The following is an 18927-nucleotide window of genomic DNA, read 5'->3' on the forward strand; positions in this document are numbered from 1 at the left end:
AATATTTCCATCTGTTTCAGATCTCCCTTTCCAGATGAGGAGAGCATCTAGCATAGATCCCAGAACTGAGTTACCAAATCCAAATAGGACAAAACAAGAAGTTGCAAGCCAGGCTGTAATGCCAAAAAGGTTAGGAGCTGAAATGAAAGCAAGCAGGAGGAAAGGCATTTTGAAAATTCCCCCATCCAGGGTTCAGGCATTTTACAATGAGAATTTAGCCCAAGTCTCTGGTATGAATGTGCTGAGAGCAGAAAAGGTAACTGGCATGGGGCAGATGGGGCACCAAGTGTAGGTTCCACACCAGGACTTACAGGGAGAATTGAACTGTGGTAGCAAAGGAAATAACCATAGAATTAGAGCAGGAACCAGACAGTGTTACTCCAATGAGAAGGTGGAAGGAGATACCCACAAGTCTGTGGGACCTGATAAGGCCATTCAGAAAAGACTTCATTCTAATTTTTTAGTTCTAATGGATTTTTTATTCTAAAATCTAGAAATATTACATTAACATTGGGTAAATATTTTTTTCTTTTTCAGGGGAAGTCCAAAACAATACCTTGCTTTAATCCTAACACTTTATTACCAGGTGAGTATTTATCTGATTGCATAAAATGAATTTTAACTGTGGCTATAGTCACATTGTTTTCTTCAGACTATGTAAAACTATATATTGTTAATTGATAAAATTTATTTGCAATTTATATTCTCTTTAGCAGATACCATTTCCAGATTACTCTAAATATGGAAGTAAACCTTTTGAAATAATAAAGAGACACTTTGCTGCTAGTTCCATTGATCCATGAAGAGCTTTCGTAGGGTTGTCATTTGTAAAAATTGCTACCTCTGTGTGAAGCACCAGTATAATAAAATAACTTTGGCTGGGTGTGGTGGCTCATGCCTGTAATCCCAACTACTCAGGAGGCTGAAGCAGGAGAATCGCTTGAACCCAGGAGGCGGAGATTGCAGTGAGCCGAGATCATGTGACTGCTCTCCAGCCTGGGCGACAGAGTGAAACTCTGTCTCAAACAAACAAACGAACAAACAAAGAAAAAGCCTTCATGTACTTCTAAGATTGATCAGTGGAGTTCTTAATCTTTAGAGTAAAATAAACTTTGTGTCTAATTTTATAAGGTTGTCTCTCTGCAGTAATACTATTATTATATATTATTCCAATTGTATTTCTGTACAGGTAACAATTATGCGTTAAATACCCAGAATTTGATTTAAAGGTTGTTGTATATAAAATTTTGATCTTCACATTTCTCTGCCCAAAATATGTGCTGTCTCTTAGTGTTTTAAACAAAACCAGTTGATGCATTGTATCTTCTATTTTCTACATTTAATTGCTCTACAACAAACCGATTTCTATCATGTTAAACATTTATCCATCATATTAGTCATAAATTCCTCTAATGCAGAGCTAAAGCATTTCATAAGAATGACTCATTTTGTTCTATTGTAATATGATTTTAGTATTTTGCTGTTGCAGAAGCAGTATAGTGGTAGTTAGAGCTGAATGGTTAAAAATACAGGCTTTCAGACAGACATGCTCATACCTATGTAATCCCAACACTTTGGCAGACTGATGCAAGAGGATTGCTTGAGGCCAAGAGTTTGAGACTAGCCATAGCCAGACCTTGCTCTCAAAAAAAGAAGAAATAATTGCTGGCTGTGGTGGTGTGCACCCATAGTCCCAGCTGCTTGGGAGGCTGAGGTAAGATGATCATTTGAGCCCAGGAGTTTGAGGCTGCAGTGATTCATGATCACACCACCACACTCCAGCAGCCTGGGTGATAGAGCCAGACCCTGTCTCTTAAGAAAAAAAAAATACAGGTTATGAAGCCAGACTGAATTCGAATCCTGGCTCTGCCAGTGATTATTAGCTGAGTGACCTTCGGCAAACTACTACTCTTTTGAGATTCTGTTTCCCCATCTGAAATGTAACATTAATATTACTACCTGTCTCACTGGTTTGTTGTGAAGGTTAAATGAATTAAAGTAAATTGTTGGCATGTCGTAAGCATTCAATAAATATTAGATATGAAATAGGTAAATCCTTTAATAAAGTGAAAAAACCCAAAATATAGATAACACTTCTAAAGTGGTTAAACTTGACGGGTATATATAGTAATCCATTGATTGAAATCACTGTAAATAATAGAGAATTCATCATGCTTTTTATCAATGATTTTCTCCACAATGAGTAATATAAGACTGTGGGGCTCTAGGTTAAAAATGACATCCATCTTAGAAGCGTCATTTGGACAGTTTGTAATTTTGGAAATCGTTGGAGTCATCAGGATTGTTGTTAATTCACTTGCCTTTTCCATTACGTGTCCACTTGGCCGTGCAGACCCTCTGCTGCGGGATTACTGGGTGTATGAAGGCTCTCTTACCATCCCACCTTGCAGTGAAGGTGTCACCTGGATATTATTCCGGTACCCTTTAACTATATCCCAGCTACAGGTGAGTGTGCTACTTTGAATCTTTCAGAGTGAGGTTCTGAGTTAAACATTGTTTCTGAGAAAGGAAAATGTCTGTTTTATGTTTTAGCTTCCTTTAGATCAGTCATACCTTTCCAGATGAAAGTTAAATGGCTTGAACTAGTGAAAGTGATTGAAAGGTCAAGGATGGATAGAATCCAACACTAATTTGTGGTCTATATTTTAAAAGTTAGTTTTTAGAGAGTTAATAGAAATCACTCAAAGAGCAAAACTTTTTATTAGTCTAGTTATTTCCTTATGTGAATTTCCCCACGTGTGGAGAATAGAAAGTCTGGAAGTAAAGTGGGGATGCTAGTTATTTCTGTAAGTCACTCATAGGCTTTGAAATAGTTTTGCCTTGGTATGTACAGGAAAATTCTGCATCTGCTGGGTGAAGGACCAGAAGGAGTGCCCTAGAAAATTCTGGATTGTTTTCTAGCTCCACTTTTGGTCACCCACCCCCAGCCTTGGGCTCTTCACAGGTGCCCTAAATGCTACTGCACAGTGGGTGGGAGAATCTGAGTGAATTGTCACTGGGATGTTAGCTGGTGAAACGTGAGGCAGCGTCACTCGAATGTATTTAAACCATGATTTTGATATTACAAAAGGGGCTTTAAATATCTCCTGTCTTTCAGGGATCTGTGTAAGGGATGGATATATTCTGGAAAGCTATATTGTTTCTTCCACGATCAACCTCAAAAGGCTTGGGAAATACTCTCAGCAAACCAAGTTTTCTTTGGTAGCTTTTAAATATTTGCCATTAATTCTTGAAGTTAAAAAGCTCAAGTTCACTAACTTCTCAGTAAAGCTTTCTTTATTTTGTCCTTAAATCTTAAAAAAAAATCCTTCTTCCAACATTTAATAATTTCTCTTTATTTCTGTTTTGCTAGAGATTAATTAAAAAATTTCCCTACTCAGCCTCTCCTCCCCATACCCTTCATTATTTTATGAACTTTGATCATATCACTTTTGAACCTTCATATTTTTATGACAAATCCTAATTCTTATATTTAGTCATTCATCTATTTGTTCTTATAAGAGACTATTCTCCACATGATTAGACTAGGGGTATGGATTTGAGAAAAACAACTGTGGAGGTGAAGGGCTCTTCTCATCACACTGAACAGGGGTATATGCTGCCAATACTCACTTATCACTGGTGATGTGTTCTTGTTTCTTAGTACCACTAAATGCACTTTGCTTTTAATTTAAAAATGAAGAACAAAAAGAAACTCTTCCTGAATGCCAACTGGACACAGAGGATAACAAGATTAAAACACAGTCTACTCTCAAAAAGTTCACCATAGAGTTGGGGAGGCAGATGACTAAACAATTAACATGATAATAAGTAAGGTGCTCTGGAAACACATATGGAAGAAACCCAACCCAGTCCAAGAGGTTTAGGGGATAATTTCTGCAAAATATTAGAAGTTAGTCCGGTGAAGGACAGGAAAGAAGTTAGAAATTTGGGTCTAATGTTAAGCCTAGAGTTTTGGACTCACGATATCTAGATTTGGGACTTAACAGCGAAGATGATGGCTGCTACAACAGATAAACCTCAAAATGTCAGTGGCTTAACACAGTAGAAATTTATTTCATGCTCACATAAAATCCAACATATGCGTTTCTGATTCGCAGTGAAGGCTTTTCTCTGTGTAGTCATTCACTGTCATTCTGTATAGAAAGAAACACTTCCATCTTCACTGCCCTCCTCCCACAGTTGCCCTCAATGAAAATAGGGTGAAGGATCTCAACAGGGATCTTTTGAGGGCCAGTAGTAGAAACAGGGAGCTCCACTTGTACTTACTTTCTGTTAGCTAGAACTGGTCACATAACTACCCTAACTGCGGGGGAAGCTGGGAAGTGCATTCTAGCTTCATGCCCAAGAAGAAGAAAAAAACAGATTCAGTGATCAGATGAGCTAGAATTCCTGGCACCATAGCTCAAGCTGAGTAGGAAGACAAGAAGATAGCCCCTGCTGAGTGCAACACTGCAGTGGAGATGGGGGAGATGATGCCTTCTTAGGAACTAAGGACCAGGGGTCTTGAGAAGAGCAGGGAGGGAGTGTTGCCAAGATGTGGAGGAGGAGAGGGTTAATACTGAGAAATGCTATGGACGAGTGCTGCCAACCCAAGCATCAAATAACTACAGCACCTTTTAAAAATGGGCCCAGGTGCTTGGAGTTCTGAACTTCTGGCTTCCATCTGGCTAAAATTCTGGATCTCACCTTGTTCATGTCCTCTGGTACCTAATGTTTTCCCTGGCCAGGCATGCTCACTGCTTGATTCTGGTTTTAGTATCCTCCTCTGTTGCTGAGTTTTGGCTTCCCTTCTGCAATACCATTCCTCCTCCATCCCTTCCACTGTGCTGTTTCTGGTTCCTCCGGGTAAGTAAACACCTTAGCCCATCTAAGCAGTTTACCTTGAGGCCCCTACCATGATGAAAGGCTTCTTTTCTTTTCTGATTTGCCTCATCATTGCAAACAAGATTCATGAACAAGAGCTATAATTGCCAGTTAGGCCATTGTTAACCCAAAGGAGATGTTTCCGTAGAATGTTGAGCTGAATGTAGAGGGACCAAGCATAAATATGGACCATATATAGACCATCTTTCTAGAAGTTTTATGGGAAAGGCAAGGAGGGATTTAGGGACAACGTTTAGAGAATAGTCAAGTGTTTTTTGTTTTGTTTTGTTTTTTTAAATTAAGATTTAGGAAATACTAGAGGTTTTGTAGGCATATTGAAAATAATCTGTGAATAGAACAGTTGATCCCTTGATATGGTGACTGCCGTTATCATTCTCAGGTTTCAGATGAGGTGATTGAGGCCTAGGGAGATTAAGAAACCTTTGCCTGGTTGACACAGGTAGTAAGGGTGGATTTGGGGATCCAGCCAGTCATGTGTGATGTCAGTGCTGGGTGCTTAACTACTGCCCCTTTTGATGTGCCCTCTTCAACACTGCAGTTTGTTTGAGACCTTCTTTCTACATGAGGCCTTCTCAGGAAGCCCCCAGCAGTGTTGGAGGAGGTTTCTGCCTTTTCTGTCGTTATGTTCTGTATCCCCAGTTGGAGGACTTTTGTTTCTCTCAGACAGTTGGAAACACATAACAAGAACTTCAGAGACTGAGGCCTAATGTGCAGATTTAGGGATCCTTAGCATCAAAAAGAGAGCAGAATAGGCCGGGCGCGGTGGCTCATGCCTGTAATCCCAGCACTTTGGGAGGGCCAGGCGGGCAGATCACAAGGTCAGGAGTTCGAGACGAGCCTGGCCAATATGGTGAACCCTCATCTCTACTAAAAATACAAAATTAGTCGGGTGTGATGGTGGGCGCCTGTAATCCCAGCTACTCAGGAGGTTGAGGCAGGAGAATTGCTTGAACCCTGGTGGCGGAGGTTGCAGTGAGCCAAGACTGTGCCACTGCACTCCAGGCTGGGCAACAGAGCGAGACTCCTTCTCAAAAAAAAAAAAAAAAAAAAAAGGCAGAATAACAAAAGAAATGAGACACCCAAGAAAAGAATATGGACAGAGAAGAGTCAAGTAGTGAGGATGGGAGGATACAGTTCCCTGAGGCACTTTCCTGAGGCTGATACTTCCTGAGGTACCCTTCCTAAGACTCTTCGAAACTGGTAGGACCCCGTGCAATTCACTCTTTTCTGTTTGCCATCTGGTTGCTCCAGGTCCCTTCTCTTGCTGACTTTGTATTTCTGAAGCAGAGAAGGGGTCTAGGGTTAGCAGGCATGTGAGGGCCATGCTCACTGCCGGCCGCCCCATTCAGGTCAGACTCAGGGACTGCAACCCGAGCAGGGGCCATGGGTCATATAGTCACTGTTGTTCTGTGAATGATACGTGTAAAGCATCAAACTTTCCTCTGCATTTACTTTTCCTACAATTTGTCTTGAGGATACATACACATTTTTTTTGTTGTTGTTGCAGATAGCCCAAAATCTTAGATGCCCAAATTTCAAAGCCCCAACTTAACATACAGCATGTTTTATGATACTGGGATACATTCATTTGCTTTTACTTGTCATTGACCCTGTTAATACAAGCAGTGTATTGATACAGTAAGGTAATTATGTCATAGTCCTAGCTTCCTTTTCTTTATCCTTTTCATAGGCAGTTTTTAGCATGTGAAATTGCTCCTTTGAGACTGATGTGGAGTCTGAAGGAATGCATGCATTCATTTCCTTCATTTATTTGGCAATTATTCGACATTTGCTATGTGCCAGTTACTGTAATCAGTACTGACAAGGGGAGATCAAAAGGACACTCTCAAAGAATTCACCATCTAGGAGGAAAGGCCGGCTGATACATAGGTGTACATAAAAAAACAAAAAACAAAAAACAAAAACCCAGTCATTTGCTATGTCCTGCGCTATGGGATGGTATGGACGTAGTCTTGAGGTAGCACATAGGAAAGGTGCCTGGATGACAGTTAGTTATCTAGAAGGCCTTCCCCAAGCCAGGTCAAGAGGTGTTGTCTGAGTATTCGTGGGAATTGCCAACAGGAGAAAAGTGTCTGTATGCTTGTGTCTGGCAGGGAGGCCAGAGAGCAGAGTGCATTTGGGGAATGCTCGCGATAAGTGTTGGAGAGCCTGTGACATGAGGGGATTGGAGAGGGGAGCAGGAGACTTCCTCAGTGAGCCTTAGGGCTGTGCCATGGAGGTAGGGTGTTCTCCTGAAGGTGGCAAAGAATCACAGAAATGTTTTAAGGAGGAGAGAGATATGACCAAGTTTGAATTCGAGAAACATACTCTGTAGCTGCAGTATGAAGATGTGGGTCACATGGCAATGAGATGAAGGGAAGGGAGTAACTTTAGAAATAATAAAGAAGTAGAAGCAGAACCTGGTGGCTGATGACATAGGAAGGATTTTGGGAAGGAAAGACCGCCTTGTCACTGGACCTCCCCTGGATTTGGCTTGGTTGACTGGCAAGTGTAAGGTGTTGCTTTCTACCATGATAGGGAATCAAGGAGGAAGAGCAGCCTTTATGGAGAAGATGCCAAGTTTATGGTTGCATATTGAGTGTTTGAGATGCCTTTAAGACATCCAAGAAAGGGGTGTGGTATACAGGTGGTGGGTGAAGCTGTTAGTGTAGAAGAAGAAATCATTCAGGGAGAGAAAAGAAGTGATTCAGAGAACGAAGGGTGTGTAACCAGAGGTGCGTACTGTAAGAGCGTCCCCAGGGAATGTCTTGAGAAGTGGAAAAAGTCAGGAGACTCGTGATGGTTAGAGAAGCCATGGGAGAGGCAAGTTTCAAGAAGGAGTAGAGAGATCATGAGTGTCAGATTCTGTACACACATTCGGTTAAGGACTAAAAAGTGTTAACTGGATTTAGCCACAAGGAGAGATTATAGACTTGAGAACAAAGTAGACGAGCTGGGTGTCTATAGTCACATTTGTTCAGCACTCCTTTATCGAGGGTAATTTCCTAAAAATAGATCAGATCTTTTAGTGAAACTTTTTTTTCTTGGCCAGGTGTGGTGGCTCACGCCTGTAATCCGAGCACTTCGGGAGGCTGAGGTGGACGGATCACCTGAGGTCAGGAGTTTGAGACCAGCCTGGCCAACGTGGTGAAACCCTGTCTCTACTAAAGATAGAAAAATTAGCCAGGTGTGGTGGCAGGCGCCTGTAATCCCAGCTACTTGGGAGGCTGAGGCAGGAGAATCACTTGAACCTGAGAGGCAGAAGTTGCAGTGAACCGAGACTGTACCACTCCACTCCAGCCTGGGCAACAAGAACGAAACTCCTCTCAAAAAAAAAATGTTCTTTATAATCACAAGAAATCTTAATTTATTGAAAGGTTTAGACTTGCTGAGTGCCCAACATTTCCATTTCTACCTAGAATTCCTTTAAGGATTTCCTTGCCAGCATTCACAATGTTAATGCTGAACTATATTGAGAATGTTAACTGATCCTGTAGATATGATACAATATTTTACTACTATATTGGCCAGTGTATTATGCTAAGATCCAGAGACAGACCATTATGCCTTATCTGGCTTCAAAGGGAACCTAACTTTGTATTTTTCCTTGAAATAGGCCAGTGACAAAGTCTAACCCTAACCTACTGAAGTCATGCTCCCTGGTTTATGGGAGATAAACCATATCTTACCACAGGGGAGCCGAAGCTGAATGACTGCATATTAGAAGGAATAATCTCAACTGCCCTTGAAAATAGATGACTTTTCGATTAGCCGTACTTCTCAAGGAAAAGATTTAGGTGCTATTAGCACAGAGCTCCATCATAGCATCTGTTCAGAGGGCAGCAGAGTTAAAATGTAGACACACACAGACACACATTTACGTATATTAAAATGCAATTTAGAGTGATTTAGAAAAAAATTATAATCTTAGGGGAATATAAATCAGTCTGTTCTTGAATGTTTTACTTGGTGCTGCTCATAGAATTTCACAGGAAGCAGAACAAAAATGGAAAAGGTCCAAAGAAGGCAGCGCAAGTGAGAGGAATCAAAAGAAGAGGATGTGATCCTAGGAGTTAAACCAAGAAAAATTGAGAAGCCTCAAAAATTGAGAAGGGGAAGGGAGAGATGCTTGACATATAAAATAGCAGAAGGAACAATGAATGGCAGGTGGAGTTTCCACATAGCTGATTATATTGAGAAATTTAAAAATTTGCATTAAAGAGCAGTGTTTTCTTCTATATCATAAGGTTTATGTATGTAATTAAGCTGCTCAATATTATTGTGGAAAGAATTGGTATCTTGACATGCATCATCTGCCATAGGACAATAGTATTGGCACTAGCAACGTTGAAGAAGTTCTAAATCATAATGGTTTCCTGTTAAATGCATAGTAGCTGTGATTCAGGGAGGTGTAGACTTCAGCTGAAGTGTAGTGTGGACTGTTAAGCCCATCATACATTGTCCTGAGTACTATTAATAGGAATTCTAGAATAGGAATTCTAGAATTGGAAGCCCCTTCTTAGTTGAATTTTTCATATTATTCCTGGTTAGCATGCCTTATGTAGGGAGAAAAAACACAATTGGATGGATCTGAATGAGTATATATTTCTTTTTTAAAAATTATCTCTAACCATTAAATAACTTTATTAAAATTTTTTTATTTCCATACGTTTTTAGGGAACAGGTGGTATTTGGTTACATGAGTAAGTTCTTTAGTGGTGATTTGTGAGATTTTGGTGGACCCATCACCCGAGCAGTATACACTGAACCCAATTTGTAGTCTTTTATCCCTCACCCCCTTCCCACCCTTTCCCCCTGAGTCCCCAAAGTGGGGACTCGGGGTGTGTGTGTGTGTGTGTGTGTGTGTGTGTGTGTGTATATATATATATATATATACACACACACCACGGTTTTTTTATCCACTCATTGATTATGGACATTTTAACCATTACATAACTGTAATATAAATGACGGTCTAAGCATTCGGAAGCCAATCAGCTGGATTGTCGTGTTTGGAAATGAGATTCCAAGGACAGAATACAAATACCAAAACATTACCAAATCTAACAACAGAAATTTTAAGATGTATTCTGATTTCACAGAGTCATTAAAATGTGAATACATATTAATCTTAGAATTGATAGAACAGGGTGTTATGGTATAGTGCCATCTGTGTAAATATGTATGTACACATACAGAAATGGGTTGATAATTAAGTTTTGCTGTCCTTTTCCTGCCCTTTTCTTCCTCCTTTTTTCTGCATTCCCTCCCTACTTATTTCTTAGTTTATCTACATTTTCATATTAAATGTCTTTGTTTTTTCCTTTCTCTTTCAACTTAAAATAACACCAGTGAAATGAAGGAATATGAATGTGTTTATTGTTTTTTCACCCTGTGGATACATGATATGTGTTCTAGAATATTGAAAACTGCTTTAAATGTTCTTTTCTTCAGTCTTTCCTCCTCTTCATTGCCTCTGCATTCCATGTTTCCTGTGAGTTGGGAAGTAGGATTCTTTACATCCTGACAGCCCGAGTTAGTGCCTGGCATGTGCTCAGCCTGTGGGATCTAGAAGCACATCTGGCCCTGGACAGTCGAGGAAGTCTGACCCCATTCATGAAGCAGCAAGTCTTTCTCAGGGGTCTTCATGCTCCGAATGGAATCGAAGGGGCTGTTTCCCTAAAGTCCAGGTTGCCATAGGGCCACAGCATGGTTATGTTTGACAATCACTTCAAATGATTGGGAACATTTGTTGTAGATTTTTAATGATTGGGATCATTTGTTGGAGATTTTCTTCTGTGCCCATCGCTATGGTTTGAATGGGTCCCCTCCAAAATTCAAGTGTTGCTAATGTGATGTATTAAGACGTGGGACCTTTAAGAGGTGTTTAGGCCATGAGGGTCCTTCCCTTGTTAATGGATTAAGGCCCTTAAGAAAGAGGCTTCACACAGCATTTTCTTGTTGGCTCGCTTGTCCTTCTGCCTTCTGCTACATGAGGACGAATGAAGAATGCCCTCACCAAATGCCACATGTCTTGATCGTGTGCTTCCAGCCTCCAGAACTGTGAGAAAATACATTTCTGTTCTTTATATATCATCCAGTCGCAGGTATTCTGTTATAACAGCACAAAACAGATGAAGACATCCATGGTTCTCAGACTTGAGCATGTGTCAGATCCCCTGGAAGGCTTGTTGAAGCACAGATTGCTGGGTTCCACCCCTGTGTTGCTGATTCAGTAGGTCTGGGGTAGTTGCTGACAACTTACACTTTTATTCTGGGAGGATACTTTGAGAACCACTGTTTCATATGTACCTGCATTCGTCTTTACATGTAGTTGAGATCAGCGCTGTAACCTGAGAATGCCGAGGTCCTGAAGATGTGTGTGAAGGGCAGCGCTAGGCCAGCCCTGTTCAGTGGGAACATGATGTGATCCACATATTAAACTTTCTAGTAGCCATGGTAAAAAAAAAAAAAAAAAAAAAGTCAAAAGAAACAGGTGAAATTAAGAAATTAATTCAAATGGTGTATTTAACCCAATACTTGCAAAATACTATCATTTTAGCATGTAGTCAAAGTAAAAAGTTATTGATGAGATTTCTCTCCTTATTTTCATACTGAGTCTTTGGCTTGCAGTGTGTATTCTGCACTTCCAGCACATCTCAGATTGGACAAGCCAAATTTCAAGTGCTTGGTGGCCATGTGGACCTGGTGGCTGCCATCCTGGACAGTGCAAATCAAGGATCTTCTCTCTGGGGAGACTCTTTCTTCCCTTTCTTAAAATGTGTTCTTTTTAATTGCTTGTAGAGATTTTATATGTATTTTCTCAGTGTCTTAACTGATAGGCAGCACTTTCCCTGTGGTTGTGAGCTCTCTAATCTGTAATTCTTTAGTATGTTTAAATCTGTGTGGCTCAGAAACTCTCTTGAGGTGATGAGGGCCGACCGCGGCCAAGGCTGGGGCTCCTTTAGGCTGGGATGGCATCAGGACCGTTGACGTCGGTGTTACCAGGGAGTGAATGTTCTTCCTACTCTCTTCCTCTAAAAAATTGAAAAGATCGATTAAGGAGTCATGACAGAGTGAGAGTTGGTTTATGAATGAGAGGTCAGTAAGGAAGAGGGAGCATTGGTTTTAGATAGAACATTATATAATGGGGTAGAAGAGAAATGAGGCAAAAACAAGGTTGCAGTACATGAAAGGTGGAGAGTCCTCTCTCTCTGTTTGTCTATATCTGTCTCTGTATACATATATGGACTGTTTAAGTACAATTTGCTTTTGACTTTTTAATTTGATTGGTACCATTTGGAATTGTGTTATTCTGACTCTTGTTATTGATAATAAAAGAAAATGAGAGCACTGACTTTTATAAAGAACCATTTTATGAAGGTTGTAAATATCTGTCACCTCCCAAAGTTTCCTCCCATGTCCTTTGTTGTTAAAATATTTTACTGGGTCAGAACGCTTAACATAAGATCTACCATCTTAGCAATTTAAAGTGTACAATGCAGTATTATTAATTATAGGCACTGTGCTGTATAGAAGAGCTCGAGGACTTATATATCTTGCATAACTGAAATTTTGTAACCTTTAACCATTACATCCCCATTTCCGCTTCCTGCCAGCTCTTGGCAGCTGCAATTCTTCTCTCTGCTTCTAAGAGTTTGATTGTTTTAGATTCCACATATAAGTGAGTTCATACAATACTTGTGTTTCCATGTCTGGTTGATTTCCACTTCTGGATATAGATTGAAAGAAACTGAAGTCAGTATCTTGAAGAGATATCTGCACTCCCATGTTCATTAAGCCAAGACAGGGAAACCACGTAAATGTCCATAGATGGGTTAATGGATAGAGCATACTGACTTTTATGTGTTGTATTTCTCTTTTAACATGATGACACATGAAATGCAAGTCAAAATAAATCTATTAGAACTTGGGAACTCCTGAAAGTTAAGTAGTACTAAACTACAAACCCTGGAAATTAGCCCTTTGAATGCATTAATAAAGAAGCAGTTTTAAAGCTGAACTTTTAGTGGATAATTTGGTTTGTGAGGCAGCGAAGATTGGAATAAATATCTTAGACCAGTTGGAGTGCCCCTGTAGTTCAAAGAACAGTGGCTGTTGAATCTAATACCTGCAGAAGATGGGGACTTCTCCATGAAATGTTCGATGTTGGTGCCCCGCATTCAGTTTTCTCTTAAATTCGTTAAAAATAAATACCATGTTTAAGTGGAGTAGCATTAACAATAGATGCAGTCATACATTCAGATATATGTGATAATAATGGTTTCTGGAAGGCCTTGACATTTGAGTTTCATTAAAGATTTCTATCCCGAAATATTATTCTATTATTCTGTTCATTTATCACAATCTCTCATTTCAGTGTGGCTGATGCAGTATGTACTTGAAACCATTTGAAGTGACTAAAGGGTTTTGTGGGTGGTTGCTTTAGAAAAATTGGCATTTCAGAAAGACACATTTTCCCCTCCATCTCTGTTGATGTTTGAAGTCTTCAAAGTGTTGCTGTGATCAGAGAAAAACATTTCTTGTGAAATAGTTTTCTCTGAGAGTATAGTGATTTGAGACTGGCTGGCTGTTGATTCAGATCATCTCTTCTGGAAGAAGTTGTTTTCACAGAATGTGCTTCAGGGTGAGGCCTGGGGCTTGAAAGGTTTATCTCCAGTTCAGAATGCATAAATATAAAATTAACCCAGCTTTAAAATAATCTTCAAAGTCAATAAAAAATGGATTCTTTCATATGTTGAGGCAGTAAAGTTCCTAGCCCACATTGCTCCCCAGTGACCTGTGCATGCTTCATAGGTTCAGGTTGCAGGTATTAAGTATGATTACATGGAAAGTGAATGCTAGGAGAGATGACTTTAAATTTCCTCAGTGAATTATTGGTTTATTATAAATGCATTCTGCATATAAAACTGTAGCTAAATATTTATCTCAAAATGCTAAAGGTTTCACTTCAAAAGAAGTTGTGCAATAGAAGTGCTAGTATTTGTCAGACACTTCCTATGTGCTTGGAACTATGCTGAGTGATTTTCATGAATGTTCTTTCTTATTTCCTAGGCTATCCTTGTGAATACTGTTATTATTATCTCTGTTATACACATGTGGAAACTGAGGCTTGAAGAGGTGAAGTCATTTGATCGTTTGGGTCTTAGGTGGCAGAGCAGGACAAGAATTGGCCTTTGGGTACAGAGTCCACTGCCCTCACCGTGATATTCTTCTTTTTGAAAAAGCATAAGATTCTGTCACTGACGAGGTTCCTTTTCACTCTGTACTTAGGGAAAACTTTAAGGTGAAAGCAAATAATAAGGGATTCTTATGCAGCTTCGTCTCCAGAAGTTTTTCAGATGCAACAAGCAATAGATGCTACTCGTATTTTCATTCTAATACCTGAAGAAGATCTAGCGAAAAGCCATCGAGTAGATTAAACAGCTGATTGCTTATCTGACTGGCTCCTGTATGTAAATACAACATATAGATATAATAAAAAACTAAACAGGACAGTCCCAGTTGGGTCAGACTTAATCTCATTAAGGGAAATCAATCAGTATTCAGTGACATGGAAAAATAAGACATTCGAAGCACATGTAAGTACAGAGAAAAAAACAAAAAACCCACAGAAAAGAAGCTGGCTTTCTGACCCGGATTCTAATCGAACTAGCCGTTTAATTTTTTTCCAACTCTGTATATGAGTGTATTGAATTAGAATGTTGTGGGATTCAACTCTTGGAGTCAGGGAGCCTCTCCTGAGGAAAATGCACATGTAAAAATTTGCATATCATTCAGGGCTTTCGTGGCCCCCCTAAAGTCTCTAGGTGTCTCTTGACTTTGTGGAAACCCCTGAATTAGTTGCTGTCGTGTTTCATTTCTCTTTATGAATGGCAGAATTCTATAGCTATGTCATATTAAGGATCTTTGTGGATATAATCCCTTGATACACAGACGGTGAACTTTTGGTGGATTGATGCTGCCCAAATCACATTTGCTCAATACCCTGGGGTATGTGAAGGAGACAGATTATATTGAATTGACTAGAATTCCTAAAGAGATGGCTGTGGAGCTGAGAAAAGAGCAGGTAGACTTGGAATTGTCAGACTTACCCACTAGCTAATCTGGTAATTTTCAAAACTGTTCCAGCCTCAGTTTCCCCTTCTGTATATGGAGTGAAGAATGTGTCAGGTGACTGTGTGGCACTTAAGTGAATTAACAATGAACTCTGTAGTTAAATCGATAGATGGGAATAAGCCTGGGGAGCACTCATCACTTTTGCTTGTTGCTTAAACATTAATATTTCCCAGAGAGTCATGTCTGGCAGGCTCTGGGTTCTTAGAGAAACTGTAGGGCGGCTGATGGGCAAGGTCCCTGAGGACTCTGAGAACCTCTTCACTTACAGTGGGGAAGCCATGGGACCTGGAGAGCCCACCCAAGAAAGGGAAATGAACTTGAAAGTCAATATTGTAAAGACAGGAAGTTGGGCTCAGACTTGCGGAAAATCAATTTTTTGGACCTGTGCTCTCCAGAGGGCTAGAAAAGTGGCAGAAGTCTTTTGATGAAAGGAAACCTCGAATCTATCTCATAAATCTAAGATCTAATCAGTGTTTATATACAGTAACATAAGAATCCATTAATTAAAATGTACTTGGAAAGCATTTAAGAGAACATTCGTTTGTTCACTTTTTCTTATTATGCTATAGATAGGCATAAAACCTTTTTGGGAGAGGTTTGTATCATTGTATTTTTGAGATGGAGTCTGGCTCTGTCGCTCAGGCTGGAGTGCAGTGGTGCGATCTCAGCTCACTGCAACCTCTGCCTCATGGGTTCAAGTGATTCTCCTGCCTCAGCCTCCTGAGTAGCTGGGATTACAGGCGTGCACCACTATGCCTGGCTGATTTTTGTATTTTTAGTAGAGACAGGGTTTCACCATGTTGGTCAGGCTGGTCTTGAACTCTCGACCTTGTGACCTGCCCACCTTGGCCACCCAAAGGGATGGGATTACAGGTGTGAGCCACTGTGCCCGGCCTGTATCATTTTTACATTAACAAATGGAGCAGATTTCTTTATCTATTTGAGTTGTTCAGAGACCTTGATATGTCTACTTCTGTTGTCATCTCTTGAAAGGGTCCTGTCAAATGTCTTAGGTCGGGAAGAATTAAATCTGTTTTTTTTTCTTTTTGAAGCTTAATTTTAATTTTCTCTTTAATAATTCTTGTAATTTATACATATTTTATGCATGTCATTTATGAAACTCCAATCTTGTTAATGTCTGATAATTGATTAATCTATTTTCTTCTGCTTTTATTTTCAGATAGAAGAATTTCGAAGGCTGAGGACACATGTTAAGGGGGCAGAACTTGTGGAAGGCTGTGATGGGATTTTGGGAGACAACTTTCGGCCCACTCAGCCTCTTAGTGACAGAGTCATTAGAGCTGCATTTCAGTAGCCAAAGGGGACAGGAGCAAGTCTGTCTTCATGAGGGTATGTCCAGATTAAGTAAGGAAAATGAGGTGCACAGCTACTTAAACCTAGCATACCAAAGGTACACTTATTGTGATCCTGGTAATTTAGTAATAAAAGCATATGTACTTCATCTTGATAAAATTTATGACACATTCTTGAGCTCTGTTAATTACAGGTCAAGTAGTTATTTTAATTTTCTGCAGCATTGAAGAAAAACTATAATTATATTTTCCTATCAGAGTAGCCTTTAATTCCAAGTTTTGGTGGCTTTCATAAGGACAGACACCCTCAGGCCCTGAAAAAGTGATATGCATACCTCTTTAGTAACTTACCATGTTGTTCCCCTGAAGCAGCACCAGTCATGTCCCAGTGACCAAGGAGCACACAGGAGGGGACTTGGGGAGCGTCTAAGCCTTAGTGTGGACCCTACTTGTCTCTTGCAGAATTGATCTTCTTGTTTCTCAGGGTAGGGAGCATATCTGGCATACACTGAAATACTTCTTCTATGGAAGTCCCTTTTATATGATAAATTGAGAAGCACTTATTAATTATCTGAATATGATACACTATTGGTTGAAACATAATCTATGTATTTTAATATATCGAATTCAATGTATGTATTCCTTACTCTTAAGGAACTAACAAAATAAAATATCACAAACATGGAAGAGATAAAATATAAAAAAGACTATATATTGGATTATTTACCTTGTAAATCGCCTAAGTGCATAGGTCATTGCACATCACTGGCGAACCACAGCTTCCCAAGGGGAAAGCATCTGTTGGAATAGAACCTAGGGAAGCAGCGAAATCTCATCTCTATAAACAATTTAAAAATTAGCTGGGTGTGGTGGCATACACTTGTAGTCCCAGCTATTCAGGAGGCTGAGGTGGGAGGATCACTTGAGCCTGGAAGGTGGAGGCTGCAGTCAGCTGAGATTGCACCACTGCTCTCCAACCTGGGTGACAGATTGAGACCGTGTCTCAAACAAAATGAAACAAAACAAAAAAACGAAGTCTGCCAGGTAGCCAAGGTGATAGACGTGGAGGCTTGGACACTAGAATAGAGACAGTGGAGGTGGAGAGAAGTTGATGTATGTGAAATAAAAATCGCAGGTTATAAGCTAGTGATGAATTGGATGAGGGGTGGAGGGAGATGGAAGTGTCAAAGATAACTTCTGGGGTTTTACACTTTGGAAACCCTGGATGCAGTGCCACTGAGTGGCAGTGAGAAAGCTGTGGGGAGGCCCTGTTTGGTTGAAGATAGAGCTGAGTTGCAGCACAGTGAGTGAGAGATGCCTGTCAACGACAAACTGCAATAGCGGACCCTGGTCATGAAGGTCATTAGCATTTCAAGAGTAGAGAAGAGAAAACAAGTCTGGGTTGAAATAGGGACGTATTGGGTGTAGACATTGTATATGTTCATATAATGTTCTGATGGATCTAATGGGGTTACTTAATCAAGTGTGCATAAAATCTTGTGGGAGGCTTTACAGACAAGTTAGCCAAGACACAGAGAAGTTAGGTTATGGCCCAAAGTAATACAGTTATTGAGCAGTGGAGCCGAAGGAGATCCAGGCAGCTTGACTGGCAGAGCGCTTTTTCTTCACCACGACATGGGCAGAGGTTAAAGAGTTTCGCCACACTGGCGGTCGAGTGACACATCGAGGAGGGATGCAGTTGCAGCAGGCTGAAGCCCATAGGAAGGGAGGAGCTGGAGACTCCAGGTCGCAGCCACCTTGGTGGGCTGGGGTGGGGCAGGAGGCCGCAGCAACAAAGAGGGGGTGGGATTGAGGAAATCTTTTTTTTTTTTTTAAACAAAAGAAATAGAACTTGTCTATATACTGGGTGTGGGAAAGGAGCAAGTAGATGGAGGGAGGCTGAAGGTACTGCTTCTGGGAGGAGCTGGAGCAGTGAAGTCTGAAAAGTTGAAAGGGATGAAATCCCAAGCACACAGGGAGCCTGGCTTTTGCTGAGAGGATGGGCACTCTCTGTGCTGCACTGGGAAGGAAGAAAGAAGGAGGTGTGGTGGTTTAGAGCTGCTGTGTACCCATGACTTGCTCTTATCATTTAATGATGAATGGGGCAGGAGCTAGGAGCGGGAGAGCAGCAGCGAAGATGGGTTAGGAGCAGAGGAAAAGGGAAGGATGTGTTCACAGGAGAGGCCAAGAGGCAGCGGGGGTGGGATGAGGGTTGCAAAGCATGAATTTATGCATTTCTCCAGTCTAGGTTTAGTTAGTATACTCCCTGTGAATGTCAATACCTGTAAATGATACTTTTTTTTTTTGAGACAGAGTCTCGCTCTGTCGCCCAGGCTGGAGTGCAGTGGCACAATCTCAGCTCACTGCAATCTCCGCCTCCCGGGTTCACGCCATTCTCCTGCCTCAGCCTCTCCGAGTAGCTGGGACTACAGGCGCCCGCCACCACGCCCGGCTAATTTTTTGTATTTTTAGTAGAGACGGGGTTTCACCGTGGTCTCGATCTCCTGACCTCGTGATCCGCCCACCTCCACGTCCCAAAGTGCTGAGATTACAAGCGTGAGCCACC

At 40.7% G+C, this 18927-nt stretch overlaps 1 protein-coding gene across 2 annotated transcripts in view; it reads left to right on the top strand.

Annotated features, from left to right (window-relative positions):
• The window catches only part of CA8 (carbonic anhydrase 8), a 97753-nt gene that overhangs the window by 57549 nt on the left and 21277 nt on the right, over nucleotides 1-18927 (top strand). For both annotated transcript variants that reach the window (XM_032759709.2, XM_058444107.1), the window contains 3 exons: nucleotides 538-586; nucleotides 2354-2466; nucleotides 16229-16398. In XM_032759709.2, coding sequence (XP_032615600.1) covers nucleotides 538-586; nucleotides 2354-2466; nucleotides 16229-16363 — 297 coding nt within the window. In that variant the 3' untranslated portion in view covers nucleotides 16364-16398. The remainder of the gene's footprint in view (nucleotides 1-537; nucleotides 587-2353; nucleotides 2467-16228; nucleotides 16399-18927) is intronic.

The sequence above is a fragment of the Hylobates moloch genome, unplaced genomic scaffold (assembly GCF_009828535.3).
Source record: "Hylobates moloch isolate HMO894 unplaced genomic scaffold, HMol_V3 SCAFFOLD_9, whole genome shotgun sequence".
NCBI classification, from domain to species: Eukaryota; Metazoa; Chordata; class Mammalia; order Primates; family Hylobatidae; genus Hylobates; species Hylobates moloch.